The 19,344-nt window shown below is 38.5% G+C and overlaps 2 protein-coding genes across 3 annotated transcripts in view; both read right to left on the bottom strand.

Annotated features, from left to right (window-relative positions):
• Positions 1 to 824: 824 nt before the first annotated feature.
• vps25 (vacuolar protein sorting 25 homolog) lies at positions 825 to 7,784 on the bottom strand. Its single transcript, XM_042397523.1, has 6 exons — positions 7,685 to 7,784; positions 4,692 to 4,837; positions 3,881 to 3,934; positions 3,697 to 3,785; positions 2,015 to 2,090; positions 825 to 1,681 (listed from the first exon to the last, which is right to left on the bottom strand). The coding sequence occupies exons 1-6, from the start codon at positions 7,729 to 7,731 to the stop codon at positions 1,569 to 1,571; spliced, it is 525 nt and encodes a 174-aa protein (XP_042253457.1). The 5' UTR covers positions 7,732 to 7,784; the 3' UTR covers positions 825 to 1,568.
• Positions 7,785 to 8,948: 1,164 nt separating this feature from the next.
• The window catches only part of arhgap27 (Rho GTPase activating protein 27), a 28,939-nt gene continuing 18,543 nt past the window's right edge, over positions 8,949 to 19,344 (bottom strand). For both annotated transcript variants that reach the window (XM_042398208.1, XM_042398209.1), the window contains 12 exons: positions 16,366 to 16,452; positions 14,826 to 14,893; positions 14,603 to 14,690; positions 14,058 to 14,159; positions 13,742 to 13,840; positions 13,116 to 13,215; positions 12,843 to 12,977; positions 11,730 to 11,828; positions 11,526 to 11,603; positions 11,217 to 11,348; positions 10,945 to 11,050; positions 8,949 to 10,215 (listed from right to left, as the gene is read on the bottom strand). In XM_042398208.1, coding sequence (XP_042254142.1) covers positions 10,038 to 10,215; positions 10,945 to 11,050; positions 11,217 to 11,348; positions 11,526 to 11,603; positions 11,730 to 11,828; positions 12,843 to 12,977; positions 13,116 to 13,215; positions 13,742 to 13,840; positions 14,058 to 14,159; positions 14,603 to 14,690; positions 14,826 to 14,893; positions 16,366 to 16,452 — 1,272 coding nt within the window. In that variant the 3' untranslated portion in view covers positions 8,949 to 10,037. The remainder of the gene's footprint in view (positions 10,216 to 10,944; positions 11,051 to 11,216; positions 11,349 to 11,525; positions 11,604 to 11,729; positions 11,829 to 12,842; positions 12,978 to 13,115; positions 13,216 to 13,741; positions 13,841 to 14,057; positions 14,160 to 14,602; positions 14,691 to 14,825; positions 14,894 to 16,365; positions 16,453 to 19,344) is intronic.

Below are 19,344 nucleotides of genomic sequence, written 5' to 3'. Positions count from 1 at the left end.
GACGCGCTAATAAGGCTATCCAAGAGGGAGTAATTAAAGTATCATTTGAGGAGTGTGTGCCAACTAATGTTCTTTATAAGCCAAACATTTAATTATGTCCCCCCCCCCCCTTTCTTTTGTCATGTACGTATATTATGAGTTGCATAAGCTAAATATGAAGGAGATCCATTAAATTATCTTTTTTTTTTTCACATTTCCTTGTATTGATTCGCTGGACATCATGCAGCCCAGTCCGCAAAAAAAGCAGCAGAGGAACAGAATGTCACCTCTTCTAATTGGTCCTTCATTGATCAGGACAACAGGAGGTTTATAAGATACAACTGATGAGTCATTTCACTACAGGCGTCTCTCAGTCTGTCGTCATTTGATTTGCTTGAATGAGAGACCATGCAGCCTAGGAGGGTGGAGTGTGCGGCCTGCAGGGGGAGCTACACCGCTGAGTACTGCTGCTGCTGCAGCGACAGGACACTTCTATCAGCCAAGGCCACACACACACACACACAATGGGGGCCCACCTGTCCCCAGAAGTGCACACACACACACACTTGTGGTGTTATCAGCAAACGCACACAGGACTCCCTGGAGCTGTATCATCCCCAACAGGCAGGACAACACAGCACATGATGTGAGTGGACTGTCCGGTCTGTAGTCATTCAGTACAGCTGCAGGCAGATATTGGATCACAACATCTCCATCACTGTGGTTCAAATCGGCACCTCTGCACACTGCGGGACGCCGTTCACATTATCTTTGATGTTTATGCACAAAATATTGGCAAAAATAAAGAGTTTTATGCATGTTCAGGCACAAAGAAAATAAACACATTTAGCAAATTTCTAATTTATTTTCCTACAGGATATGAAAAAAAAAGAGGTTGAATATAGACAGAGGATAACAGAAGTGTCACAGTAGCTACTGCACAATAAAAGGATGACAGCAATCTGTACATGAAGTCCGCTATTATCAGCTGAAGTTGAGTCAGGATTGGTGGTCCGAGTCTCTGCGGTGTTCCACTTCTGGAAGCATTTATTCTCAAAATAAAGAGTCCCCCTGGTGTTCTGTTCTGGGGTTTCTTTGGGTCGTCTGGTTGGTACAGAGGAACAACAGCAGAGGAAAGGTCCAGAGCTAATTATACCGAGTAAATTTGGGGAAAATGGGAATAAAACTAGTCGTATTTACAATAAAGAAAGAGTAAAGTTACAGCTGATGGGAACAATTTCCCTAAGAGTATTAGGACATGATAGTATTTAGTCCCATGATAGACTCATTATATGTTTAAATGGCAAAAAATGCTCCGTATAGCAACTTTAAACATGATGTCACCTTAAATGCTCTTCCCCCTTCCCCCCAAACAGAAATGATATTGGTTCCCTTCCAATAAGAAAAGGCTTTGAGCTTGGGCGAACCAAAAGGCAACAACAATTACAAGGACCAGCATCCGCTTGTGCTGGGCTTTGAGGTGCACCTTGTGTAGCCTCCAAACGGCTACGTTTTAAAAAAATTTGCCTGTAAGGTACAGTATGAGGGCTCCGAGACACAGAGTGTGTGTGAGTGATTCCAGCACCGTTTCAAAAGAATTTGACCCCTTTTCCGTCATCCATGGTGATGATCTCGGCTTTGCCATCCGTTTGTAAAGCCTGCAACGAGCGCAGCAGCATCCACTCTTCTAGACCGTGGAACTCTGGACAAACAGATGATAGTTTATGTCAGAAGGTACGATAAGAATAAACTGTTAATGTTTACAATAATAATGATGATAAACGTCAAACTTTCAGCTCTACGATTAAATTAAATCAGGCAATTGAGAGTACAAAAAATGAAATATTTAAAACAGTAAAATGAGATAAAAATGAGCGAAAAAAACAAATAAAACATATTAGAAATGGTAAAATAAAACTATTAAAATGCTTTTTATTTTTTAAGATGTCAGTGATTATGTGAAGTTATGATTGTGTGGACTATTATTGCAAATGTTCCTTTACATGTGCTTAAAAACAGCCTGAAAACATCTTACCTTCACCTCCTGTGTCGTCACCATGCGACAATTCATAAAGTGTAAACACAGAGTTGACCATCCCGTTTTTAGAGACCTAAAATATTAGAAAACAGAAAACAACAGAATAACGGTGACTCTCTGAGAAAACAGCCAATATCTGAATAACGTCATAATTATCAAGTGTTTTCCTGTGACAGTCGTTGGACGGACACTAGTTCTCCTTAGACGACGTCATTATCTGTGAAAGCTTCTTTTAAGTTAATTTTTTACACAGGAGGGATGAGATCTGGAGCGCACGGATATAAATAGAGCATTTCATAAGGTGCGGTAACTAATGTGTGGACAGACAGCATGCCGTCATCACGCATGGAGCCTGCTGGATTCAGCCAGAGTACTCATGGTTAACCATCCGGCTGGGCTTTTTGCCTTTAGTCAAGTGTGCACAACCTTTTGGCTATTTTTTTTTTTTTTACTTATTTCCACATGCAGCAGTTACAAAGCAGCATTATCATTCATTTAGAGTCGTGTTTGTGTCCATCTGGTGAATATAAGTCCAATATTCACTCCCTTTTAGTTCTGTTTTTGCTCTCTACCAACTCCAGAGGGAAACATCTTGCTCTCTAGCTGCTAAATGCTCCAATATGTTCATCAGCTAGTTGCTAACTGTGTCTGTTTCCCATTTGCTGCTGAGCAGGTAGTGTGTGGTGGCTTTTTAGAGCTTTTTGTCTGAAAACAGCTGCCTGCTGCGGCTGAAAATGACACCACGAGAGCGCTGAGAGTGAAACAAAACAGCCAGACAGCTAAACAATGAGCTGCTATGAAGCTGCGTAAAGCAGAGAGGAGCTGCACTACGGATGATGCTCCTGACTGAATGTATCATTGCTGTTTGATACATTTTTATTATGAAAAAATATTGATTATAACTGCTTTAATGTGTGAGTTTGTGCGCTGCAACCGCTGCCGTGTTTATCATGTTTATAGATCTTGTTGTTCCTGACTAAAGCTGTAACAGATGAGTAACCTGACATAAACACCACCCAACATGATCTAAATGTGTTTATCTGAATTGATTTTTACACTGTTAATTATAGAAAACTGAATAAACAACATTTTTATCCTCACAGTGTAATGTGTTTGAAAAAGCTCAGCAGTGGAAACAGATGTATTTAGACTTCTAGAGTACGCTTTCTGTCCGTTTCTGTTTTGGTCCGACTCACGATCGGAACTATTTTGAGTACGAGGATGCATCATCGTCACTAATGATCTGTCATTTCATCACGCCAAAAAGCTGTCACGCTGTATTTAAAGAGCAGATTAAAAACAAGATATCGTCTGTCTCCGGGGGGGAAATCTAGTCGGAGGAAAGCGGGTTTCTCATTTCAGGACATTTTAGGAATCCAGTTACAGCAAAGTCGACCGCAACCCAGTTACTGAAGTGAGCTGAACGTGCAGAACGCTTGTTTTTCCCCTTTTTGTAGTCGTCATTAGATATTCTGTGTTTATACATCATATAAAAAGGTTGTATGAGACTCAGCTGGTCTTCTGATTATAATAAAGTAATATTAATAGTAACCAACCAGATGTGACAGCAGCAAACTGAACTGCTTCTTTATTATTTTATTGTTTGCATGAATATTTTCTTCATCCGTTATCAACCCCACAGCTTCACAGACAGTACGTGTCCTCATTTGATGACTCACCCACTGGTATATTAATTTGCCCCATTCCTCCGGTCGTCTCCACATGACTAAACACCTTGACTTGTTTTTGTCCAACCATTCAAGGTTCCCTGAGATCAAACAACACAACATACATTTAAAAAAAAAAACCATGAAATTATTACACAAACTATTCTTCATGTCAACACGACACAACAAATTTTACCTTTTTTCCTCAGTTCCTCAAACACAACTTGGATCGCCTCCATTGACAGTTTGCCTGGAATTCAGTTAAGGACTGACAAAAAGTTAAAACACATTTAGTTCAATCAGTATCTACGGTAACAGCTAGTTTGAATTACAGAAACTCACTCATCTCGTGTTCAGTACATGTGTTACGGCCATAAACAACCTCTGACTCGGTGCCGCTCTCACTGTGTTTATGTTTTTCAAAGCCACTAAAGACTAGGTCTAGAAAGTGAGGTTTTATTTTCCTTGTTTTCTTCATGTTAGTTAGTTTTAGCTCCAGCGGGAGTCCTCTACTGGTTATGTTTGGGTTATGATTTGAACAGCATCAACAGGCCCTTCTTCTTTGGTAGTTTGCCTCTTGTATTTCACCACCTGGTTTTATGTTGCTTCCTTTTTCTCCTAGCGAGCCGGTTTGTAGCAGCATGAATGTACAAAAACCTGACTCTCAAAACTGACTAAATGTTCTCAGTGATCATGTTATGACTTCTTGTACTGTCACTTTGACCTCTTAAGTAAATTAAATCAAGAGGGAAACCTCTAAAATTCAAACCAGGCTGCTGCAGTGATGCGGAGGGCAGCTAGCGATGTAGCATTGTACTAAAAAGCACGTCATTGTAATGTGTGTCAACATTAATATCCTGTGTGTTAAATGTAATTTTACATCCCAATAAAAGGAGGAAGCCTATAAATACAAATTAAACAAATCTAGGCAAACAATAAGGAGACGGTTGTGTAGTCTACTGTGATGTTTTAGCCTTGACTGAACCACAGGTGCGCTGTTAGGATACGTTCTATCTTCTTGTTGTTGAACACGGGGCTCTCCTGAGCCTCCATGACGTCCAGGGTGTAGAGCTTGTGATGCCGGCAGTAAGACAGAGCCAGGGAACACCATGCTGCCAGCTGTTTCTGTCTCGTGTCAGCGTTGGGCTGTAGCCTGTCCGAAGAAAAGAAATGAGCGAAAACATGTAAGACACACTCGCTCCGACGCAAACAGGAAGCCAACAGCACTGCAAAAAAACCCCAACACTTTCAGTCCATCAGAAAAAGATTTAACCAAACATCCAGGATGTTTTTTTTTTTACAATATTAAGTCTGATTGAAGCTGTAGTTGGAAGGGAAGCTTGTGAACTATAGATACACCTCGCTAACTGTGAGAGGTAATGTACGTTTTATTCCCCCGAGATACATCTATATAAGTAACTTTGCATATTAATATTTTACACATTAAGCAAATATCTAAGCATCAGTAGATAAAATATGATGTTACAGATAAAAACTAACCAACAGTATATGATATCATTTGAGCTGCAATGATTAGTCGATTAATCGGTTAGTTGCCAACTATTTTGATAATTTTTTTTTTATTATTATTATTTTTTTTTATTGGTGATATTGTTGACAAGACATAGTGGGAAGGAAAAAATAAATAAATAAAAGACAAATCAAGCAAATAGACAAACAAACAAAAATAATGACAAACAACAGCAATGACAACATCATATTACAATGAAAAAGATAGTAAAATGTAGAAAGCAACTAAGCAATATGGGTTGATTGTGGGAAAGGGGAAGGGGGGGTGAGTGAAAGAAAGTGAGAGAAGAAGAGAGAGAGAGGAGGGAGAGAAAGAAAAAGTGAGAGCGTCAATAATTATTATAATAATAATGATAATAATAATAATACAGCAATATAATGTAATAATGATAATAGTCTTGTAATAATGATAATAGTCAAACTATTTTGATAATTGATTAATCGTTCTTGCAGCCCTGGAAATAATAAAAGATATAAGAAAGTGCTTCACCTCCACCAGCAGGAACGTTTTAAGGCTGCTCATACATTAAGGCACCAGTAATTTGAAAAAACATAATTAAACATGTGCAACATGAGTCTGATAGCAGCCGTTCTGCATAGCGATCACCTGTGAATTTAGTATATTTTGCTCATAATACATACATACTTTTAGCATGAAAGCTTAACTTACTCTGATGCAAGTTGGGAAATAAACACTCAGATGCTAAAACCAGCAGCGCTGTGATAAATCCTGCCTTCATGAAGGTTATAACGTTCAGTTCTGCAAACAAGTTCAACGTTATTGTCATTTTGGAGGCTGTGGTTTGTGTTGCTGTTGAACTGTTTGTCTTTATTTTTATTTGTTTGCATAATTAAAGACATACAGTAATAAAACTAAATGGATATGTGCAGGGAAGGAAGGAAGCAAAGGGGTTTACATAATGTTCCCATCAGGTGTTAACTTATTAAAATTAAAAGGTGTTTCTAATATTTTATATATATATTTATATCAATGTGCGTTGATTAGATATCAGAAACATCTCTCAGTTTAACGCAATAGAGACAAAAGAGTCCAAGGCGAGCAAACGTTCAGCCGCATAGTGTTGATGTTTCTAAATATCTAACCACAATAAAATAGTGCATAAAGCAGGCTGCTACATCATGTTCTGTTTCATCCTTGTTATTTTATCTAATGATAATTTACACGGAATAATCAGCATTTATGAAGAGAAAGGGACCACTGTAGATACCAGTCAACACACAGGATACCACTGGTGTATCTACTGAAACTCTTCCTAGAATAGAGCTTATCAACAGTCTGTGTTTCACAGTCGTGGTAATTCAAACTGTGCATTAATCAACCTACCGCAAGACACACAGCTGAGACTCAGCACACAGGAAATGATTATGTTGCTATGTGTTTGTTTGGTATCTGTGTTGCAGGACAGGATCACAGTTTTTCATCTGTGTCTTAAAACAACAGTCTGGTGTCCGAATGTTGAGCTGCGGTGGAAGTATAGTAACGATAAGAGGGACTTTGGCACTATAAAGACTGTAAAGGTGAACAATATCTACTTGATTTTATTCATTTGGTCGGCTGAAGCTTCATATTAGCTTCAGATAAACTTTTAAATACATTTTTTTCAAGATAAAAAGGAATGTAGATTTTAGATCATTTACACTGTAAGTGCATTATGAAGGGATTTTCTAAAAGTCAGTATGAACAGGAGGAATGATTACAGCAAGAAAAACCTGTTTCAATGTTCATTTGGGCTCCTGACTGTTGTTTTTAGACAGACTTGAAATAATGACAGCTGAGGTGTGTCTATAGACAGGCCTGCACACTACTGACCACCAGAGATCAAAAATCGTGACAAATGATGTTAACAGCTATCAAAACGTAGCGTGTGACCATGACTTTATTTTACATATTTGCAGTGGTAATATAGTCAAAGCTCCAAATCAGGTCTCAGAGTTTGTTGGAGCTCATAATTGGCTGTAATACCGATTATAACAGTTGGTGCTAATAGTTTGTAACCATGTAAACAAGCTCTTGGTCGCTGATAATTGAAACAGGAGACATTTTCATTGGTTGCTCTTTGTTTTCAAATGCATTTACTTTAACTATAGAAAACGAGATGTTGGTTTTCCTCTAATTAAATTTTGAAATAAAAGAGCTAGCTCGAGCTAACGGCTTCTCGCACAAATAACAATGAATTATATAGATGTTGATGGGTTTTATGTATTTGCATGATGTCGAGCCTCAATAGGTCGCTGAACGAAACCGACTATAGCTGTTATATAAACTTTTTAAAAAAGCCATTAACTGAGTAAATCCACTTCCCTAGCAATCTGTGCGGTTTAGCCACCCAGCTAACGCGACGCTAGCTCGCAAAATCAAAACACTTCGATTTAATAGCGTATAAACAATGGAGGCTACTCAAAGGAGTTAATCGATTTTCATAACTAATTGTTCTATAAATGTACTCACGTAAAAAACGGTGGGAAATTATACTGCCAGGGCCACTCAAAACTCATTGCAGCTGATGCGGCGTTCACAGCTGACAGCTTCCGGAAGCGAGTCCAACACCTCAAATGGTTCCGACTAACTACAAAGATTTAGTTAAAATATAATACATATAAATACAAATAGATATATATTTTTAAAAAAATGTATCATATATATTATATTTTAAATGTATGAGGGTATACATGTAAAAATATTAAAAATATATATGTATAAATTATAAAATAAATATAAATACAAATAGATATACAATTTAAAATATATTTTACATGTTATGAAGTATAGATAAGTAAAAATAATAATAAACTTTTCTGCATAAATTGTAAAATTTTAAATTTGTATGCAAATAGTTTATATTAATTATATTAATACTCAAGTACTGTACCTTTCGAGGTACTTATTATTTGAGTATTAAGTTTCAAGTTCAAGTTTTTTGTCATTCTAACTATAATAAACACATTTGAAATTAAATATTGTTTCTTCATTTAAACAGCTGTATGGGTGCATGAAAGCCTGAGTGCAATAATAGACCTGACATACTGTATGTTCAATAAAATTCATATAGTGGAGTAAAACTAAATATATAAACTAGTCATTAAGATATTAGTATATAGTATTACATTGTGAATTTATCATTTATAATTATACTTTTACTCCACTAAATTTCAGAGGCCATTGACACGCTTTTTATTCCACCACATTTATCTGACAGCTATAGAAGTAACAGCAGATTAATATTTTACAAATAAATCACATTATTAGCAGATGAAATATGACGCTATAGATTAAACTAACCAACAGTCTATAAAAATAACAAATAAAATAATAAATAAAATAATACATGAAAAGATTGCTTTACCTCCACCAGCTGGAACATTTAAAGGCCGCTCATATTAAGGCAGCAGTGTACTCTGAAAGTCACCCTTCTGTGAGCTGAATTTTGAACACAGAACTTGTATTTAGAGTATTTTTACTACATTGCAGTATTTCTACTTTTCCTTAAGTAAAGAACGTGAACACTTTCACCGCTGGAGGTCACCTGTATATTCTTATGAAAGCTTTTATGTCTTTGTATGAATTATCTCTGTAAATATCTGACTTAACCATCCATGTCTATTGATTTCCAATTGATATTCTGATGCTTTCTCGCATGTGTATGTTGTTTGTTTACAGACTCTTTTGTGACCTTTTTGAGGAGGGGAAAAAAATAAACACTTACACCTTTTTCTTTACAAAGTTATTTTATTATTGAATAACTTTTGCATTTTCAACAAGTTTCAGCATAAATATGCCATCTATTTCTATTTACAGGCCATAAATCTCTTCTAGTATCTGCTTTTCTGATTTTTGCTGCCCAAAAATGCATCACTAGATTATATCTCTATGTTAATATTACACAGTTTCTTCAAGTACAGCATGATTGAAAAATGGTGTTTTACAATTCAGTGGAAAATAATCTATAGGTTGCACAAATCTTCTATGTCACTGCCTACTTCACAGCAAGTTGTTGGTATTAATGTTTCTTTTTATACATCTCTATATTACAATAAAATTCATGGATAAAAATGAGACTGTGGAAAGAAAACACAATATTAGAATACAATCTCAGTTATTGCCATATGTGATATATTGTCATTCCAAATCCAAAACAATATTTAAAATGTTGTTAAACTTTCTAAAATAAAGATGGAAGCAATCCTTGATCGTTTCTTAAAAAGAGCATTAATGCATCCGTTCAGGTTTGACTTGGATTCTATTAGACTGCTGTTATCATTTAGACAAACAAAAACAAATTAAAAAAAAAAAAAAAAAAAAAAGGAAAACAAACAGATAAAATCTCCAGAAAGTGACTTGTGAGATGAAGACCACTAGAGTCTGAGGGAGCGAGAGCAATGTGATACAGTCATTCTTCCACCCAAGCAAAAAAGCTCAAAAGCTCTGAGACGGGAAACCAAACCACAACCGTCTACACCTGCGTGGCTCCGTTTCCAATCCTACAATACTGCCAAAGATAGTTCTAACAGTGTGAGCCTCCTATGGAGTAAATCCGGACAAAACAGTGGTTAAACATGCTCCAAATATTCTCAGCAAAGACCATTTAAAAGATCCCTTTATCAACATTTTCGTGCTTAAACTTCAAATATTCTGAGCCGAGAAAACTTGAGGAGCCCTTTAACTTATTTTACAAGAGGAGTTGTGTTTTTAGACGTTGCTCTGAAGCTGTTTACGTGCATGCAAAAGGTGGATCTAGCACTTCGAATAACTTGAGCACCTGTAGACTTTTTGCCCAGGTCTGCACCGGAGGCTTGTGACTGCTTTAGCTGGAGTGGAAGATACGCTCGTATTCATTCAGGATGAGCTCCACTATCTGGTTCTGGAAGACCATGTGCATCGTGATGTTGGCTGACTCCATCTCCGGACGAAGCAGCGTCGGGCCGAACACGATTGCCACGTTCTGCACGGTCATGCGATTGTCTTCTCCATACTGAATGACCCTGTAAGATGAAATGATGATGAGAGGAGTCATAAAGCTCTTTTTTTGGTTTATGTGTGTGTCTCTTCATTTAATTTAGTTTTTCTGTGCTCAAATTAAATCTGAGTTTATGGCGTGTTCTTAGGAGCATAATTTGTGACATCACAACTAGTTTGGCAGACAATCCTGGTCCAGTATACAACTTACATGAGTGAGATGTGGAAGCAGTAAACTTGATGTGAAAAATATTTGCATATTCATAGATTCTGGATATTTAGTGAGAGAGAAGGAGTGGATGTCATTTGAAGGATTTTATTGAGGTAATTGGATGTTTTTATGGAAAAAAATTAATTAATGTGATTAATCGATTAATTGTTTGGTCTTTAAAATGTCAGAAAATGGTAAAAAGTGTCAATCAATGTTTCCCAAAGCACAAGATGGCGTCCCCAAATGTCCCGACAAAGATCCACACCCCAAAGATACTCAGTTTACTGTCATAGAGGACTTAAGAAACCAGAAAATATTCAAATTTAAGGAGCTGGAACCAGAGAATTTGGACATTTTTTACTTAAAAAAATGACTCAAAATGATTAATCAATCATCAAAATAGTTGGCAATTAATAGTTGGCAACAAATCAATAAATCGATTAATCGTTGCAGCTCTAAAGGAGAGTATTTTCCACGTCTTAAAACATGTGTGGGGGAGGCATTTAAACATACAGAAGTTAGGAGTAAAAATGTTGAAGTATACCTTCGTAAATGCCCAAAAAGGAGTTCCATGGTATCATGATTTGAAGCAGGAAGTGATCTGACCAGGTCACAAACTTGAGACACTTTAACGTTGTAATCAGGAATTCCTAGAAAAACAGGACATAAGTCATCAGTTTCATTAACATCCACCAGCCGACAACTGCATCATAAATAATAAGTTACTCTGTTTGCTGAATTGTTACAAAATATATGAAAATTTGTCCTGAGAACTTGTGATAAATTAGCTGGAAAACAATTCAAAAATCATCTTACTGATGGCTGAGATGAACCCATTAAAGTGGCTGTATGGGAAAAGTGGCTCAGGAAGCTCTCGGAAAAACAACTTCAGCGCCCCGGTGATGACGTGAACGTCTTCCCACTGGCCGTCCTCAAGGTCCAGTTCCTCTGTATTGATTAAAACACACAAAAAAAAGGCGCACAGCCCATTAAAGCACAGCAGAGGGCGTCGCTGTCTGCAGTGAGATACTACAGTGAAATCCTTATACACACTAAAAAAAACCCTGCACTGTCTGTGTGTGTTTGTATTATTCAGTTAAACACATGTGAACTGATGGAATTTACCGTGATCGGCCTTGAAGCGCAGTTTCTGAATGACAGCGAGGTTCCCACTGACTCTGTAGAGTCCGTCAATGTCTAAACCTGGAGGTCAACAACACATCAGCACCAGTCAGTCAGTCAGTCAGTCAGTCAACTGCTACACTGCACACAGGAAAAAAAGACTTGTGTGACTACGATTCAGACGTTAATGTAAACAAAGTGGATTACCTCTCTTTTCCACTGCTCTGACACATTTCTCCACAAAACTAGGAACTGTGGTCCTCTCCTGGTTACACAGTGTGGCCAGATGGCAACCAAACACATTTTCTGCAGAGGATTACAACATTAATATTATTATTATTATTAGTAGTAGTAGTAGTAATGGTAGTAGCTGTAGTAGCAATGTTGTCATCCCATCAAAGATTTAATACTGTGGATATTAATAATCCTTCTAACACATAAGATAAGAAAAAAAGAATGAATACATAACCACTTTAAGAAAATGAAGCGGTTGCATTGAGAAATATAATATAATAAAAAGAAGAAAATATTGATAAAAATGCAGCTAGTTGCGTTATATAGTTATATGAGAACATCAGGAACACCTGTGCAGCGCTGCCGTAAATTCTACTATGACGAAGCTTATATGTTTTCAGTTTTTGCTGACAGAAAAGTGTTCCCTAATATTTTGTCCAACCCATTAACTTATATGAGAGGCGCAAAATATTAGGAACACATTTCAATATGATGCACCACTCACTATGACCTCAATGATAAACATAGAGTAGAACTATCACCTTTCTAACAGTGTCAACATTTTTGTTTGCATTGTTTACAATGTTTAGTTGTCAGTCTGGTCTCTCTGGCTACTGGGTGCTGTTCAGACCAGCTGGTAGCTGATGGGGTTGAGAAAAGGTAGGAAACAAGGGGAGAGCGAGGGGAGACGGGCAGAGAGAGAGATTGCGGGGATTGAGCTTGACTGATCTGACTTCTCTAAAGTTATGAGGAAAACCCAGAACATGTTGGACTGTTTTATTCCTTCTCACACAGTCCTGTTCTTATTATTGCAGTTTTTCTTTTCTTTAATAATCAATCTTTGTACTTTATTCTGCTTGCATGTGTAGTATCAACTGTCCTATTGTGTTTTTAATGCATCTATGTTTTATGTTTTTTAAGGCTGCCTCCCTGCAAAAGAATTTCCTCTTCATCAACTGAAACGTGAACTGGAAAATAAAAAACAAAACAGTTTTTTCCCCTCTGGACTTTTTTCCATTAGCTTCTATTCAAATCAGCCGCAGCCCAGAAATAACTAGAACACTGTTTGTTCCTGTCTGAAATTACCTCGGATGTAACCTTTCTCTTTGACAGACTGAAGTGTCGGGCGTTTCATGAGGAACTTCATCAGCTTGGTTCGAACCCTCTTCTGGTCCACGTCTCCTGCTGAGCTGGATGAGTGTGTGACGGTCGACCTGGAGGCTAAAAAGAAAACAATGTCGTTGTAATTGTAGCTCTAAATGGACTTGATACATCTAACTGGTTCAAAATAATAATGTAAATTAGACACGATTTGCATTAACAGTAGTAGGAAAATGTAGTTTGATCAGTTTACTGCACCTCTTCGCTTGTCAACGCCGCCTCCCAACTTTTCATCTCGCTCTGCAATCTTCTCGTATAAATCCGCGTCCTCCTCCTCTGAATGATGGTCCTGGTACTCCTGATAAAAACAGACATACAATACTGAATTAAACCTGAATTTAACTATGTTTAATTGCCTTCATTTGTCAGTTTGTGGCATAGAAAGCTTAGATTGGATTCAATAACTCCAGTCACACTACACTGCAAAAAATCTCCTTTACCATCACTTTTGCATGTACTGTATCTCAGTCCTTATTTTTCTTATGATGGCAATGAAATCTACCAGTGCATTAAGAAAATTTCCAGTGCAAATCAACTCATTTCAAGTATTTTCTAAAATCTAATCTCGTTACTTTTGATTTAAGTGCAGCAACCTGCTTATTATTCCTTCTTGTCTGAAGACACAGATGCTTTAGTTAAGACAATTCTTGACATCTCAACATTTTGGGAAACACACTGATACCGCTCTTTGCAAGGAAGTGAGAAAGCATATTTCCCAAGAACTATTTCCTCAAAAAGATATCAGGTTCTTACAGACAGAAAATTTTACCATGTAACGCAGATAATTTTGATAATGATCAATTACGGGTGATGAAAGGACTTACCAGCTGTCGTATGGTGTCCATTAAGACTTTGTGCCAGTCATTGATGATGCTTTCTGTATCGTACTGAATCAGAAACTCAACGCCGTTCCTGCCTTTTAACTGAAAACAGAGAAAATTATATATATTATAGAGGACGCAATTCATCAAAATGTTTTGGGAAACAATAGTTACACGACTCACAAATCACGTTCACAGTACTCATGCTAAAAATATAACAGTGCTAAAAATATAAGCGCACGTGTTTTCTGCTCGGGATAAAAAAAATCCTCTAATTGGGCATACATTATATATGTTCACTGTCAACAAACATACACACCTCTAAAACATTCTTTTTGCTGGATTTGTCCTTCGAGGCCCAGCCAATCACCGCTCCCCGCAGGTCCACCGTGACCTCCGGAACGATCTGATTGGTCTTGTTCTGCGCGGAGGAAAATACAGCTGTTTAAAGAAACTGACGGCACCGCATTCCTACAAAACAAAAGCTCCGACTGTCCCTGTCGGCTCATGACCCGAGGGGCTCGTCTGCGCTGTCACTCCTCATAAACGTGACGCACCGGCCCGCATCATATGCTGCAGGTTAATGTTTCGTTTCCTTTCATAGGTGTGAAAAATGATATTAAAGTGTAAAGTATGTTAAGAAAGTTTTAGGGGAAATTTATTGAAACTGCAAAAATAGAAAAGTCAGTGGTTAACACGATCTATAACGTCTCATTCACTTACAAGCTTCTCAGAAATGTACAGAATGCAACCTGAGTAGGAATGCAGCATTCGAGTGTCAGAGCTTCTTATTAACACACAATGAGCGTTTTCCTCTTACATACAAAGAGTCTGTTCTTAATATTACTTAAGTGCACATCGTACCGAGGCCCCTGTCGCTGCAGACTTTGGGTCCTTGTGGAACGTCAGCACTCCTCCGTGGAGAACCGTCCATGTCTGGGTCCAGTTTTTCCTGAAACAGGGGGGGGGTATAACCATCACTTACAACACAAACAAAGCAACAGAGAGTTTTTGTGGTTGATGACACATGATACCAAACACACCCAAAAATTGAAACATGAGTGTGTCATGCCTGGTTTTGGCTTACCTGACTTTTTTACCGTTCTCACACACTTTAGTTTTGTTGAGAATGCCAGCTTTCTCTAAGTTGTGCACCTGAAATTGTAAAAGATTACAACGTTTTAATTCTTTGTAAACTATTTGTAATCGTTAAGACATATGAGAAAAGGCAAGTTACTGTTTATGATGATATGAAGGACACGCGAGGGACACACAAACTTCACATCCAAACTTCTCTAGAATATTTTGTACACAATTATCAATTCCCTAAATGAATCTCATGCTTTAAAAATCAATTGCAATTAATGTGAAAGGCAGGAAATGTGGGTATGGGGGGGGTTGACATGAAACAAAGGTCCGCTGGTGGACTCGAATGGGGACGTTTTGATGCAGTCGATTGTCTGAAACTCCGAGGGAAGGAGGTTCAATTATTTTTCATTATTTTGTGAATTGTGACAAGAGATGATGTTGTTCATTGGAGGAATATTTCATCACTTTAGCCTGTTCTGAGTACAGATTAATAGATTAATCATCTGATCTATAAAACGTCAAAAATGCCCATCAGAATCTCCTAACAGCCCAAGGTGACGTCTTCAAATTGATATTGAGGTTATAGGTCACGTAAGACAAAGAAATGCAGCAAATCCTCACAGTTGAGAAGCTGGAACGAGGAGATGTTCTGACAATCCATTAATTGATTTATCTGCTTATCGTTTCAGCTCTAATCCTGTGTATGCTTTATGTACACCATGTTTAATATCTTCAGGGGCGTGGTTGGCTCATCAGGAGGGATCTGTCGCTGCATTTGAACAACAAACAGTTGTTTTAATCTCATTAAAGCTTTGGAGATGTACGTTTTTGGACTGTCACTGAGTAAAAATGCAGATTGGAAAATTAAAACAAACATTTGGTAACAGCAATGATCATGGCTGTCGTAAAGCAGTAAGCTCGATATTTCTTTTTTGGCTTTATATAATGGTCATAGGTGCTGTTTTTGGTCATTCACTGTAAATATATCAGTCAAAAATCTGTAGTGAAGTGCATGGTAACACCTGACCTCAAACCCCAAACACTATAGATGCTATAGATGCCATAGCTGACAATGTGAATATATACAAAGGGTTTATCAGGCTGAGTTTGGTTGTAAGATGTATCCCAGAAGAGGAAATTAATCACTAAATGAGAGACAGGATGATTTAAATGAACATATTTCGATGCAGGGAATGAAACATGTCTGTTCACGTGCAACAGATGTTCCTTGAGTGACTGAAAATCACACTTTTTGCCAATCATAGATAGACGCTGCTATCTATGGATCAAGCTAAGGTGAGCGCTCAAGCTAACAACCCACATTATAGCGCAGCCACCTCGAGGTCAGATAATAGGGGTTTCTGCAGGGTCTAAACCCAAAAGCCTTAAGAGAGAAACACAGAACACCATTCAGATATGTCAGCTGGTCACAGTACTTAATGGATAACTAACAAATTTTTTCTGCCTCAAGCTAATATAGAGTAATAAGTATCAGCAGACTGGACTGAACTGAACTGGACTGGAAATGTTCCACTCACATTATGCTGCGTCTCTGGAGAGTTTCCTGTACTGGAGCTGTCGCTGCTGTAGTCTGATGTGTTCCTCCTGTGAGTTGGGACGAACCTCTGAACAAAAGAAGAACAGATGATGGAGATATTAGGAGTCATAAATCATAAAACATGAGGGCAGAACATCATAGGAATTAAAGTACTGTATTAAAAGTTATTCTAGGATTATTTATTTATTTATTCTTATTGTTTTTCTCTTGATTGTGTTTGTGTGACCTACATACAAAAGGGGGGTAGGGTTTGTTTGGGTTCAGACTCCTTGGTTCAAATTAAGGGAAGTCTTAATGCTACTAGCATACAATGACATTTAGACAATAGTGTGCTTCCAATGTTGCAGCAAGATTGTTGCAGCAACAGTTTGGGAAAGACCTTTTCCTGTTTCAACATGACAATGACCTCGTGCACAAAGCCAAGTCCATAAAGAAGTGGTTTTCCTAGTTTTGGTATGGAACCTGATTGGCTGCAACCCCCATCCAATGAACTGGAAATGGGATGAACTGGAACATCAACTGTGAGGCAGGCCTTATCGACCAACATCAGTGACCTCACTAATGCTTTTGTGGCTGAATGAGAGGAAATCCCTGCAGCCAGGTTCCCAAAATCTGGTGGAAGGTCTTCCTAGATACAGGAGGCTGTTATAGTTGCAGATTAATCCCCATAATTTTGGAATTAGATGTTCAACAGTCACATTTGGGTGTTGATGTCTGGGCATCTACATAGGCCATGCAGTGTATTTTATGGGAGCTAGAGATACAATTCAAAAGGACAAATCTGTTAAATCTGGGAGAAAGAAACAAATGCTTAAATGCTACCACTGGTGTGCCCTTGAACAAGGTGTTAGATTCCCAACTGCTACAGCCGAGCTGCTGCTGGGAAAAGCACAAGTATTTAAGGCCAATTCATAATTTCTGCGAGAGTCTGCATGGCTCACCTGCGGATGTCCGCGTGCAGCCCAAAATTTGTGACCGCACAGACTGTACGCATAGCAAGCACATCAACTGCATATGTACTAGAAAAGCAAACAGGAATGCCTGTCTCGTCTAGTGTATGTATGTACTGTATTCCTAGTGTCATTATGCTACTGCTTTTCTTTTTTTTTGACTTTTTTATTGTTGTTCAGCAACATACAGGAACTCCTCAGCTGTATTCAGACTGAAAATAGCCCTGTGTAAAACAATACAAGGGGCTGTGTTGGTGTCGGCTTGTTGTTTAAGGTGCCGGTGAGACAATGAAATACAATACAGCAAGTGTGGTTGCAGTAACAGATTATTGCGTTCAGTTATCATGCAGCAACCCTTTTTACAGTACAAGCAGGCACATGTGAAACGTTTTTATGTCCACGGACCTCTGAAAAAAGTATGTATGGAGCAATGTGCACGTCCACAAGACCACAGCTGTCTGCAGAACACGGAACGGAGAAAGCATAAATTGGCCTTAAAGGCTTACTATTTATATACTTATTTGCAGGGGTTAAAGTGGGCCAGAAAAGTAATTAAATAAATCCGATTAGCAGTTTCATACATAATAACGTCAAGCGAGTTCATTTTTCGTGTGCTGCAGCCTGGTGTTCCTTCCAGCTGATGCCATTGAGATACTCACTCAACAAATCAGAGAATAATGTCACCCCACGGCACTGTACCCACACCCAACACACATCCTTTTTCCGTTCTCATCACTTCCTTTCACTAGGTTCATGCGTGCAGATGTCCATAAACTCGTGGTCACGCTACTTGAGCATCTAGCATCAACAGACGAGTGACAAATTAAAGGAAAAACCCACAAAAAGTGTCTTAGTAAGGCGTTGGGCCACCACATGCAACCAGAACAGCTTAAAATGCATCTACACAAGTCTCTGAACTCTAGTGGATGGATGAACATCATTCTTCCAAAAGATATTCCTTCATTTGGTGTTTTGATGATGGAGGTGGAGAGCGCTGTCTAAGACATCGCGCCAAAATCTCCCATAGGTGTTCAACTAGGTTGAAACCTGGTGACTGCAAAGGCCGTAGCATACGATTCACATCATTTTCATACTCATCGAACCATTCAGTGACCCCTGGTGCCCTGTGAATTGGGGCGGTGTCATCCTGAAAGAGAAACTCCCATCATGATAGAAATGTTTCATCATAGATTAAAGCTGATCACTAAGAACAACTTTGTATTGATTTGCAGTGACGCTTCCCTCTAAGGGGACAAGTGGACCCAACCATGCCAGAAAAATGCCCCCTAAAGCATAACAGAGTCACTGGACTCACTGTAAGGGTCAAGCATTCAGACCTGTACCGGTTTTTCCTTTAATTTGTCACCCATCTGTAGCTACAGAAGGGGAGCGAGCCTAAACGGAGTTGCTTTTTCTGAAGTTGTAGGTAATTTCAAATGTAACGTTTCAAACAGAGCTCAACAAATATCAACAAACACACAGGCTGTTTAATGTGCAACTTGGCTATCTGTCTCGCAAGCTACTGGTACGGTAGCTGACACCTCCTGCTAGGCGGTTCTTGACTGACATCACCAAGGAGATAGCGGGGGCACACTTATCGCCCCGACCGACGGTGCTGGTGAAGACTGTCAGGACTCCCCTGCAAGGGTCCTCCTCCCCTTGTCTGTTTGCCCTCGCTGTCAGCACAGGCGGGGTGTGCTCTTAGCTATGTGATACTGGTCCCGCTGCTAGTATGAGGAGCATATAGTGCCCTCAAATTGGGATGAGTATTTCCCAATTAGAAAGTATATTATAGCTTGCATAAGTAATGTAATTCATTTTAGATTTTTTTTTTAATTAGACAGTGGATATGTACATGATGTGATGTTCAAGTTATCTGGTTGATTCAAATGCAGCACAGCTTAGAGCCACAGCGAGAAATGGGTGCTTAAAAGACGGTCAGCTGATCACACAGCCTGTCCGCAAAGAAAACGAGTCCACCGGAGCTCACAGTACAAATCAACTTGGGA

Source organism: Thunnus maccoyii, chromosome 20, assembly GCF_910596095.1.
Source record: "Thunnus maccoyii chromosome 20, fThuMac1.1, whole genome shotgun sequence".
In the NCBI taxonomy this organism is placed as follows: Eukaryota; Metazoa; Chordata; class Actinopteri; order Scombriformes; family Scombridae; genus Thunnus; species Thunnus maccoyii.
Note: the sequence above shows the minus strand (reverse complement) of the source record. Positions and strands in the feature narration are given on the sequence as shown.